Raw genomic sequence first — 12,210 nt, 5'->3', positions numbered from 1 at the left:
GATAGGTGCCAGAAGGTGCAGGAAGGAGCTTGGGATCAACAGGTAGTGGGGGACCTGAGTGCGAACCCCCACATAGTCAAAAGCTGGTGGGAGCGCAGGAGCTTTCCGGTAGTGTATCTGGTCAGTATCAGGTCATGCTCCCATATTAAATGTCCTTAAGGGTTACACTCAGCCCAGTAATAATTCTAAGATCCCAGTGTGGTTAAGTACAGTATTTTAGCAGGGTGAACACCATACATTCAGCTCCATTTATCTGTTGAAATGAATAATAAGGCCAGATATAGCACATGCACTTTGATCAGCCATAACCTTAATGAGATAACTTGGACAATTAAGACATATGCATTTAACATGGCATAAACGTTTGATCAGCCCACTTCTGGGACCTGCATCTACTTAGAGAAATGGGTTTCCAAGACGATCCTGGTGAGGAGGCCAATGCATGGCATTAATGTTTAGACGGAATAGAGTCTTCTATGGGAGTTCTGGATAGCTTTATCATTTTGCATTATTATATGTTCATTGTGAGGTTTTTGGTGCATAATTTGATTAAATGTTATGAACCAGCCACAACCAGGGAACCTTATTCAAAATCCATCTGCTTACGTTATACCTATACAAGAAAATAGTCCACTGCAGCACTGTGATAGAGGTTGTGATAGAGGTTGGGGAAAGCCTGGTTCCCAGACTGCTATGCATATTAAACATATTAATGAAAAGGGGCCCGGTGTTAAGTGATGGCTGTACATGGCACTGGGCCCCTTACCAATAGTAGCCTGCGCAGGAAAGGTGATTAAAAAAACAAAACAACCCCCCCCCCCCCCCAAAAAAAAAACCTCTCCTGGGCTTCTGATAGTCCTGCATATCCTCTTTGGGGCTCTGAGGTTACACACCCTAGAAGTTACTGCTGGGGCCTGTGATTGGACATGTGGGGTGCCACAGTTTAATGATGTCATCACGCCTCACTTGACCACTGAGGCTCAGTCACAGGCCACAGCGGTGACATCTAGGGCACTTTGCCTCAGTCGCTGGGAAGAGCCTAAGTAAGGATGCCCAGAAGAGGTGAGACGAGGTGGGTATAAGTGTTTCTTATTTTTACTCACCTCCCCTGGGCTTCCACTTACTATACTCAGCGGTCTGCAGTGACCCCAGAGTATAATAAAAGAACATAAATAATTAAAGCAATTCCTGTGGGGTGCCCGACCACAATTCCATCCGGACTCAGGAGGCGGAATAACAATTGTAGTAGCAAAAAAAAAGAGTATAGTTGGCCCGCACCCCGCTTGAAGTTAAAATATAACTTTTAATGTGTCTTAATAAAATTTAACATACAGCGTGAAAAGTTAGAAAAAGACAGACATAAGTGTTTAAAAAACGCGTTTTTTGTGTGTTTTTAAACACTTATGTGTTTTTAACTTCAAGCGGGGTGCGGATCAACTATACTCTTTTTTTTTGCTACTGCTATAATAAAAGAACCAAAACAAACCGGATGGCGGTTTGCATGAAGTGGCTTGAGGGGGGGGCTCTTTGGAACATTTTATACTGTGTGGGGCCATTATAGAGCATATTTTACTGTGCAGCCTCTGTGGATCCGATTATATGGTGTTGGGCCTCTGTGGAGCATATTTTATTATGTGGGGGCCCACTGTGGAGCATATTTTAACGTGTGGGGGCCTCTGTGGAGCATATTATACTGTGTGTGGGACATTATAGAGCATATTATACTGTGGGGCCTCTGTGGATCAGATTGTACTGTGTGGTGCCTCTGTAGAGCATATTGTACTATGTGGGGGCCACTGTGGAGCATATTGTACTGTAAGGGGCCCTCTGTGGAGCATATTGTACTGTGTAGAGGCTGCTGTGGAGCATATTATACTGTGTGTGGGCAAATGTGGAGCATTTTATATTGCACGGGGTCATTATGGAGCATATTTACTGTGTGTGGGCCACTGTGGAGCATGTTATACTGTATGGGGGGCTCTGTGAAGCATATTATACTGTGTGGGGGCCACTTTGGAGCATACTGTACTGTGTGGAGGTCACTTAGGAGCATATTATTCTGTGTGAGCACCACTGTGGATCATATTACACTATGTGGGTCCACTGTGGAGCAAATTGTAGTGTGTGGGGGGCCACTTTGGAGAATATTATACTGAGTGGGGGCCATTGTGACACAGATTGTACTGTGTGGGGACCTCTGTGGAGCGTATTATACTGTATGGGGACACTGAGCATATTTTACAGTGTGGGGATCATTTTGTACCATATTATACTGTGTAGGGGCCACTGCAGAGCTTATTGTACTGTGTCGGGGCCAGTGTGAAGCATATAGTACTGTGTGGGAGCCACTGTGTAGCATATAATACTGTGTGGGGTCACTGTGGAACCTATAAAACTGTGTGGGGGCCACTGTGGAGCATATGGTACTGTGGGGACCACTGTGGAGTATTTTAAACTGTGAGGCTATGGTGAAACATATTATACTGTGTGGGGGCCATTCTGAAGCAGACTGTACTTCTGTGGAACCTTTTATACTGTGTGGGAGCCACTGTGAAGCATATTATACTGTGGGTGGTCCATTGTGGAGCATAATATACTGTGTGGGGGCCATTGTGAAAAAGATTGTACTGTGTGGGGGCCTCTGTGATGTATATTGTACTGAATGGGGGCCTCTGTGGAGAATACTGTACTTTGAGGGGTCACTGTGGAACAGATTGTACTGTGTGGGGGCCACTGTGCAACAGATGGTACTGTGTTGGGGCCACTGTGCAATAGATTGTACTGTGTGGGGGCCACTGTGGAATAGATTGTACTGTGTTGGGGCCACTAAAGAACAGATTTTACAGTGTGTGGGTCACTGTGGTTTGTATGATTGAAATCTCTAACGCCCCATTCACATGACGTTTTTTGCAGTCATGTGAAAAAAAAGGGCTTTGAAATGAATTTGTTTATAACTGTCAATTGAACTCCTAATTACACACAGTTACAAACACATTTATTTCAACATTTTTTTTAAGACCACAAAATTAGGACATGCCTTTATAAGGAGTGGTGGTAAGGTTATAAGGTTGAGTGAATGGGGCCTTATTGTGTTTTTCTTTTAAGACCAAAGATGTATGACTTGTTTAAATAAAACCTCTCTACTAGGGTTAAATTGCCTTGTTGGCACTTTTCAATAAATTAGTGGCTTTGACAGATAAGAGGTGTACACAACCAAGATGGAGGCATTCATTACTTTCTACAGTCTAATACAAAATACCTCCTAATAGTAATTTTTCTCTATAGCAGTGCTCAGAAGTCCACTTAAGATGGGGTTTCCAAAAAAACCCCATATACACGGTAAATGAAATTCAAGTTTAGATGTGTAATTATACAAAATTAATGGGGTTTTCCTATCTAAGCAAATGAAAACAGTTGCGATCTGACTGCTCAGACTGAACTGATCAATGGGAGTGCCAGAGACAGCGCTTGTACTTCAGCCATTTACAGCACTCCCATTGAAATAAGAGGGCTTTTTCTTCCATCTGAAATTTACAGAAACACGGAAGAAAGCTTCTGTCATTATTTTTTTTTAACACTGGAGTAAATGCAGACAAGGGGGAAGGGGGGTTGGTGCTCCATCTGTCATTCGAGTGCTGCATAAGTCTATTGCTCTCATCTTATCTTGGATGAAAGCGCAGACTTTATAAATGGAAATGTAAAGGTAACCATTCAAAAATTCTAGACAGTGAAAAGTGAGGTTACACTTTCATACATAAGCAAATTTCATTTGCTACCCAGATATGCACAAAGACTATTGAATTCCTGTCCAGTTTCTGTCTTTTTCTACAGTGTTCTTATGTATGGCCCCAACATGTTCCTGCATATAGTGATAAATTGAGAAATAAGTGAAAAGCTAATAATTCATTCTAAAATATGATGCAGCTTGGAGAACAAAATGGTATAGAAAAGGGTATTTATCTGTGCTGATACATAAGTTGATGCCATTGTATGACTCATGCTGAAGGGACCATCTTATTATGAGGTATTTTAGGAAGAAAGAACCAGTGTGTTGCAGAGAATTGTCATCACTGCCCATTTCAGCTTCTATCTTCACTTTGTGGTCTTTTGTCCAGCTTGTTGGTTTGATCATGAATTTAAATGATTTTTAAGGAACTGTTCTCCAAATTAAATGGATGGACTATTTTTTGTGTCTTTTTTTATTGGCACAGAACGCAACAGGAGGAGTGGGAGGCAACACTCTGTTTCCACAAGGAGAATGGTTGCTTTGTACGATTATGATCCAAGGGAGAGCTCGCCTAATGTTGATGTTGAGGTAAATAAATTTATTCTTTTTTTTTGAAGCATAGCAAGGTATTCTAATGAACTGACAGATTGTAATTCTTATCCCCATTTACAAGAAAAACAACGTGGAAAAAAGATATAAAAAGAAAAAAAAAAAAAAAACTCTTAAACAGTCCATATATCTTATAGTTGCTCTTACTAATTACTAGTAGTCTGTAATGAGAGGAGAGGGTGGGCAGATGGTACTGAATCACCATACATCATCACAGCTGTAATGGAATTGCTTCTTAAAGCATTCCCAAATAACAGCAGAAACTGGCAGTTAGCAAGCAGAACAAGCTACGTAAAATCCCACACTGCCGGGGGTGATAGAATCTAAGGCAACCCTGATGTTTTCACCTTACCACCATAAAGCCAGATGGACTCTGTAGAATCAGGACCCAGGTTTCCACACCTGAATTCTCATTGATGGACATAGTGTGGGAAGGTCTGATGACTCCTTACTCTTTTGGCTACTATATTACCTGGGGTTAAACTCAATTTCTTCCATTTAATCCTATTATAAATGTGAAAGTTTGTGTGTTTGGATGTTTGTGTGTTTGTTCCTCAATCATGCAAAAATGGCTGAACGGATTTGAATGAAATTTGCAAATAGATAGTTTGTAACCGCGATTAAAATATAAGCTACTTTTATCCCGGGAAATGACATGGCTTCACGACTGTTATGAATAAACTGCTCTAGCAGCCGCTTATCTCAGCTTCTGATAAAGCCAGGTCTGTTATCTCTCTATGTAAACACTCAACTAACTCTCAGTCCATTCTGTACCCGCATTTGCATATTATCTGATCAGCGCCAGGCAACATGCTGACACACTGAATGGGAAAACACCTTTAATCCAAATTGGCAGTTTGCTACTTTTAAACATGCCGGGAAAAAGAAAATCTAATTTGTCGCAAAATTTTAAAACAACAACAGCTATAAAGGAAGCCAGAAGTCTAAAGAGATCTCCTCAAACAGAGCTGATGGGGATCATCACCGCCAACAATAAGCTCATTGTATGGGTTCCCAGCGAGCTGCTGAGATGCCAAAACAATCACAGGCACAGTGCGAGGAATGAGTTCAGTGGCAGGACAGCTTAACAGGTGCCGAAACGCCAGAGTAGGCGAATCATCGACGCCAAAAACATGCTCATTATATGGCATCCCAGCGAGCTGCTGAGATTCCAGAACAATCACGGGCACAGCACAAGGAACGAGTTTAGCGGCAAGCCAGCTTGACAGCTGTTGAAATGCCGGAGAAGGCGGATTATCAACGCCAACAAAACGCTCATTATATGGCGTCCCAGCTAGCTGCTGAGATGACGGAACAATCACAGGCACGGCATGAGGACAAGCTCAGCAGCAGGACAGCTTAAGAGCTGCAGAAACGCCAGAGCAGGCAAACCATTGATAGCAACAATTTGCTGAATATAGGTGGATCATCGACGCCAACAACACGCAAAAGAAGTTGCAGGAAGAGGCTAGTAATAGATAAAAAATATTAGATTGTTTCAACTCACTTTCTAAACAAAACTCTACCATCCCGATGTGCAACCCCATCACATGGTTTCTCCACGTGTGTCAGGAAGCCCTTTTCCCATGCCTTTTGCAGACTGACATATGCTGGAGATGCCAGACTTCAGAAAGGTAATTTTTCCCATGTATGGTGAAATTGTTTATCAAATAAACTGTTCTGGCAATTGATTTATCCTTAAAAGTTATAATTCTTTTTTACCCTCAGCCACGTGAACACCCTTTAAAACAAATTTGACCATAGTCCTTGTAGCTTCTGTCAAAGCTTTCTTTCCCTTGTATTGGCTTCAAACTGATGCTCTATCCCACACACAATGGGTATTGAAAGTAAGTCAAATCACAAGGTTTGAAGAACTCCTGAGTTGGTCTTACAGGACACATGACTTTTGCATTAAAAACTATACAGTAACCGCCCAAGCAAGATACTTGTAGTGCTCAGGTTGAGAAAGTCACAGACCTCAACTAAATCCAAATAATGAACAAGAAGAATCCCAAGATAGAGCAGTACTCATGATTAGTTGGAAAAATGCTCCTTTATTCAACATATCTTGATGCTTTAAAATGCATTTTAAAGAAGAGAATCTCATCTTTAAAATGATACCAGGAACTTGATAATTGAACTTACAGTTTTGGAGCGATTTACTGTTGAAAACGCTATTTGGCATTGAGATCCAACTGCAGATCTCAATTCCCGACAGCGATTCAACAGTGAATCGCTCCAAAACTGTAAGTTCAATCATCAAGTTCTTGGTATCATTTTAAAGATGAGATTCTCCTCTTTATGCAATTGAAAGCATCAAGATATGTTGATGCAGTCCAAAGATATAGAGCTCTAAAGTGTCCCCCCCCCCCCTCCTGTCTAAGTAAGCAATTTGCTAACTGTAACAGGAAAGGGAGAGGGGCACAAGCAGCCCAGCAGAGAGAGAAAGAGAAAAAAATCTGACTCTGTATATAACTTGTATGTGACACCAGGAGGGAGGTGGCAGGGACTCTTCTGTCCCTATTAACCCTTCTCCTGCCAATCAGAGAGCATACTATACATTTGTCTCTGATTGTCACATACAGGTATAATGTAATTCCTCCCTGAACTTTACTAGTGGGGTATTCTTATGTTATACCCCCTGAACATAACCAGGAAGTTTATTTGCGCTGTGACCCAGACGTTTACCATTGTCATGGTCGCAGCGCCAAAAAAAAAGTCGCTCCAAACACACAACATATACACAAAGTCGCAAATAAAGTTTACATTTCACCCAATCCCTGTCCTGTCTATACCTGAGATTTCTACAGTAAAATACATCTCTAGTGATATCCGTTACACGCTAAAATAATAGTAATAACGATTATCACTAGAGATGAACGTATAGATTGCTAAAATTTTTATAGGGGGATGGAAAATAACATTTTTATGTAAAGTCCTATTTAATTTGCATGCACAAAATGGGATGGCGCATTTCTGCGATTTTGGCGATTCTTTAACCCCTTCCCGACATGCGCCGTAATAGTACGGCGCATGTCGGGTCTGTAACTATGGCGACTGCCCGGGAGCTGGGCGGCCGCCATAGCCGCCGGGTGTCTACTGCTTTAAGCAGTAGACAACCGGCTCTAATGCCTCCGATCGGTCCCCGGACCGATCGGAGGCATTAACCCCTCCGGCGCCGCGGTCAAAGGCGCCGGAGGCGCCATTTTCCCGGCGGCGCATGGGCGCCGCCATTTTGGCTGGGATCGCCGGCTCCTGGAGCATGCTCCAGGGCTGACGTCCCGTTGCCATGACAGCCGGGAGCCTTATACAGGCTCCTAGGCTTGTCTGCAAATCCTCTCTTTTGCAGGCTGGTCTATGCAGCCTGCAAAAGAAAGGATGCTTTTTTGCAATGCATTGTAATGCATTGCATTAGTGATCAGACCCCCTGGGGTTCAACACCCCTAGGGGGTCTAATACATGCAAAAAAATTTTTTAAAAAAAATATAAAAAAAATTAAAAGTTCAAATCACCCCCCTTTCCCTAGAACACATATAAAAGTAGTTAAAAACTGTGAAACATATACATGTTAGGTATCCCCGCGTCCAAAATCGCCCGCTCTACAAATCTATAAAAATATTTTTCCTGTTCGGTAAACGCCGTAGCGGGAAAAATAGTCGAAAGTGCCAAACTGCCGTTTTTTCACTGTTTTGATTCTGATAAAAATTTGAATAAAAAGTGATCAAAGTAATAACATTTCCCGAAAATGGTAGAACTAAAAAGTACACCCGGCCCCGCAAAAAAAGACGCCCTATGCATCCCCGTACACTTACGTATAAAAAAGTTACGGCCGTCGGAATATGGCGACTTTTAGAAAAAAATTTTTTTAACACAGTTTTGGAATTTTTTTTAGGGGTCAAAATGTAAATAAAACCATATAAATTTGGTATCCCTGGAACCGTACCGAAACACAGAATATAAGGGACATGTCATTTTGGCTGCACAGTGAACACCGTAAAACCAAAGCCCGTAAGAAAGTCGCAGAAATGCATTTTTTCTTCAAATCCACCCCATTCTGAATTTTTTTCCTGCTTCCCAGTACATTATATAGAATAATTAATGGTAGCATCATGAAGAAAAATTTGTCCCACAAAAATTAAGACCTCATATGGCTCTGGGAGCGGAGAAATAAAAAAGTTATGGGGTTTAGAAGGAGAGGAGTCAAAAACGAAAAACCAAAATCAAAAAATGCCATCGGCGGGAAGGGGTTAACACCCATGTGTGGTATGTATGAACTCACATATTGCAGTTTTATGAACAGTACATTATGTTTGCAGAAAGGGATTGCTTGAGCCGCACTTTAGTGGCAAATTTGAATTTTTGTCCAATTTTTGCTAGCAATCTCTGCTGCAAAGTTGAATGAAGGTGGTTGTATATATGAACTATTAAATTGTGTTTTTATATACGGAATGCTGTGTACGCTGAAAAAAGTTAGATTTTGGTATCACAGTCACAGTTTGGTAGGTGCAGTATAGCTTTTTAACATATTAGTGAATAACAGCTAAATCCTGCTTGTCTTCTGTATTCGTGTTTTTGGGAGTCTGAGCTCTTGTTGTAGTTGATGTTTGCGGTAAATATAGTATATATACACATTGTATACACCTTAAGCTATTATTTTAAAAGTATTTTGTATATGAATCTGAGATTGAACATGAGTTTTAGGTGCAAATATATGTTTTAGCGTATTTTTTCAACAAATTATTTGTGTTGGTCGCAAAGTTGCATGAAGGTGGATGTGGCTATCGATGACCCATTAAGACATTTGTAATCTTCAGGTTATCTACTTTCAAAAAATATATAGGGTTTAGGGGTTCACTTACTTTTCATGGTGTGTAATCACTACATTTTATAGGATGATACTTTTTTAACATTTCCAGCTACAAAGCAGATTTTTGTTCCTTCCAGTTCTAGCGATTTTCTGAAGACACGTGCATGCAGGTGCAGGCTATAGTGATATGTATGAACTCTGCACATGTTGAACTCTTATTTTAGGAGGTTTGGTGCATTTAATTTTTTGTTTGGTTTCCGCTTTTAACAACTAATATACATTTATTTGCATTTTTTCATAAAACATTCACTTTAAATCAAAATTGCATGAAGGAGCCTGTTTGTATACAGTAAGAAAATATATAGGTATGGGGGGGGGGTTTGGATGCTGTTTTAATATTGCAATTTAGGTTTGATTTGTCCATCTCAAAATTGTGAAAATTGCTCTGGCTACTGGAGGTGCAAAATTTCCAGAGACCCTTGGCAGCGAGTACGCAGTCTATTTTGGTACTTAAAGTGGTATTCCCATGTACATAACCATTTTTAAATTTATAGTTAGTTAATAGTTAAACATTTTCGCAAATATAAGTAATTAAACATTTTTCATAATTTTCAAGATTTTTCTCTAAATATCTTGTGGTCACAAGTTGTTGCCTTGACCAGTTGCCAGTGGATACGAGCATGAATGCAGAACCTTTCTAAGTTCAGAAAATCAGCTATGATTTCCTTATTGTGGTCATGATATCTTCAGATACATGTAGTATCACTGCCTGATAACCCAGCTACAATAAGAAAATCATGGATGGGTTCCTGACAAGTCCAAGACCATAGAAAGTTTCTACATTGGTGGTCGTATCCATTGGCAACTGATCAAGACAACAGATTCTCACCACTAAGATGATTAGAGAAAAACTTTAAAACTCTGCAGAATTTTTAACTACTTATATGTGCAAAAATGTTTAACTTTTAATTATCTAGAAGTATAGATATGATTATGTTCATGGGAATACCCCTTTAAAAAAAAGTCTACCACCCACACGCATATTCTACTGCAATCACATTACAGCAATAAACAATATACCTTTGTTACGTATGTCACTTTTGTATATTTGGAGAAAACTGACTTTGAAGTCACAAGCAAATGAGCTGGTTCCCCCGGGGAGAGCTTCTTGGAGCACTGCTCTTGGTGCCATCATTATTCAGGCGTTGCTGTTAGTGTGTAAGAAAGACCCCCCCCCCCCCCGTTTTTTTTATAGTACCTTGGTAATCGATATGTAAATTAGCTGGATCATGCACGGTGGGCGTGTCGTGCACCCCTTGGTGTCATAGCTTCTGCCACCCACCACTGCCTCTAAGCCCCCCCTCCTCCTGCTTATTCTCGTTGGTTTCTATTAAAAGCATGCGTGAGCGCAGTGGCGTTCCCTCCCACGCGCTACTGCGCACGCCCCAGCACCATTTTTCCATAGAGACCATTGCGAGCTGGAGCATGCGCAGTAGCGTACCGGAAGGAGCAATACTGCGCACGCGTGTGCTTTCAATAGCTTTTAATAGAAACCAATGTGAATAAGCAGGAGGGGGGCTTGAAGACAGCGGTGCACGATCCAGCTAATTTACATATGGAATACCAAGGTAATTAAAAAAAATGGGGGATCTTTTTACACATTATTAGCAGCACCTGAATAGCCTTTTTAAAGGGTATTCAGGAATATCTTTAGCTCATAACTCATAAATCTGCTGATAGAGCCCCTTCAATGGCACCGATATATCCAGCCCCAGGGCACACAATGGCAAAGCCGACAGTGTGCTGACTTCAATGCACTGTCGGTTTCTAGTGATATATAAAACAGCATGTGCATAAGGACATTAAAGGTCCTCTTTTAAGTGAAACTATGAGTATATGGAGCTCCACTTTAATCAATATCTCAAAATCTAGGTAAGCTACAGGTATGATTCTTGGCTTTAAACAAGACCAAGATTGTGTCTCTAGCCCCACATCTGTGGAGTTAAAGGCATTTAAAGTGACTACCATCTGTGCAGTATCCCTGGACGTATCCTGCTTGGGTATATGGGTGTTTGTACATTGCACTGAATATCTGCAACAGTTAATAGTGCAGTTTAATGCACGATGATTGAGTTTTGAGAATTTCATCTACTTCTAGCACTACAAATTCTTGCACACTTCAAGGTATGGTAGGGATTTTCAAATCTGTGGCATGCCAATCTGCCGCAGGAATGCTGGGGCGTACATACTTTGCATTATGAAGTCAAAATATGTGGCAAAAGCAGTCACAAAATCCATATGTGATGGGCGAAATATCTGGCAGGTCAACTTACTTGGCCTATAAGGGATTTTCCTCAATAAAGATTTTTTTTAACAGTATTAAGTGCCAGAAAAAAACACTTTATGATTGACGAAAGTTTACTTCACATTTAAAGCTCTGTAATATACAAGAAAAACAATTGTTCATGCTGTTATTTCTCGTCTTCTTATAGGCGGAGCTAACATTTTGCACAGGTGATATAATTACAGTGTTTGGTGAAATTGATGAAGATGGATTTTACTATGTAAGTTGTTCAGATATCAACATACTTGCACATATTAAGTCATTTTACCAGATGATTTATCCAGACAAGAAAACAAACTATAGGCTGCTCTATATCTTGCTTTGTGCTATAGAGCAATCTCCGCTTTCAGGTTTCTGTCTTCTGCCGACACAAGATGGAAACCCGGCCGACAATGTCCGCCCGTGAGCGTTTTGTGGTCTCCGCGGCAAAAACGTTTTCTTTTTTAAAAAAACAAACAAAAACAAAACGGTTTCGCTGCGGAGACCACAAAACACTCAGGGGCGGACACTCAGGGGGTTTGAAAAGTGACTGCCGGTTTCCGTCTCATGTTCAGTTTTTTGGTGCAGAAGACTGAAACCTGAAAGTGGAGACCGGGGCGCAGATGTGAACCCGCCCTTAGCCTCCAGCGTGCACCCGGAAGTGTCGCTGCAGCCTCTCTGCTGTTCTCTATGTGTATGAGAGGCTGCTCTGCTGATGACTCATCTCTCTGCTCTCGTACACAT

At 41.1% G+C, this 12,210-nt stretch overlaps 1 protein-coding gene across 8 annotated transcripts in view; it reads left to right on the top strand.

The window, feature by feature from the left end:
• The window catches only part of RIMBP2 (RIMS binding protein 2), a 351,407-nt gene that overhangs the window by 327,356 nt on the left and 11,841 nt on the right, over positions 1-12,210 (top strand). For all 8 annotated transcript variants that reach the window (XM_075274789.1, XM_075274730.1, XM_075274757.1 and 5 more), the window contains 2 exons: positions 4,212-4,315; positions 11,636-11,707. In XM_075274789.1, coding sequence (XP_075130890.1) covers positions 4,212-4,315; positions 11,636-11,707 — 176 coding nt within the window. The remainder of the gene's footprint in view (positions 1-4,211; positions 4,316-11,635; positions 11,708-12,210) is intronic.

The sequence above is a fragment of the Leptodactylus fuscus genome, chromosome 1, assembly GCF_031893055.1.
Source record: "Leptodactylus fuscus isolate aLepFus1 chromosome 1, aLepFus1.hap2, whole genome shotgun sequence".
Classification (NCBI taxonomy): domain Eukaryota; kingdom Metazoa; phylum Chordata; class Amphibia; order Anura; family Leptodactylidae; genus Leptodactylus; species Leptodactylus fuscus.
This window is presented reverse-complemented; position numbering and strand designations above follow the sequence as displayed.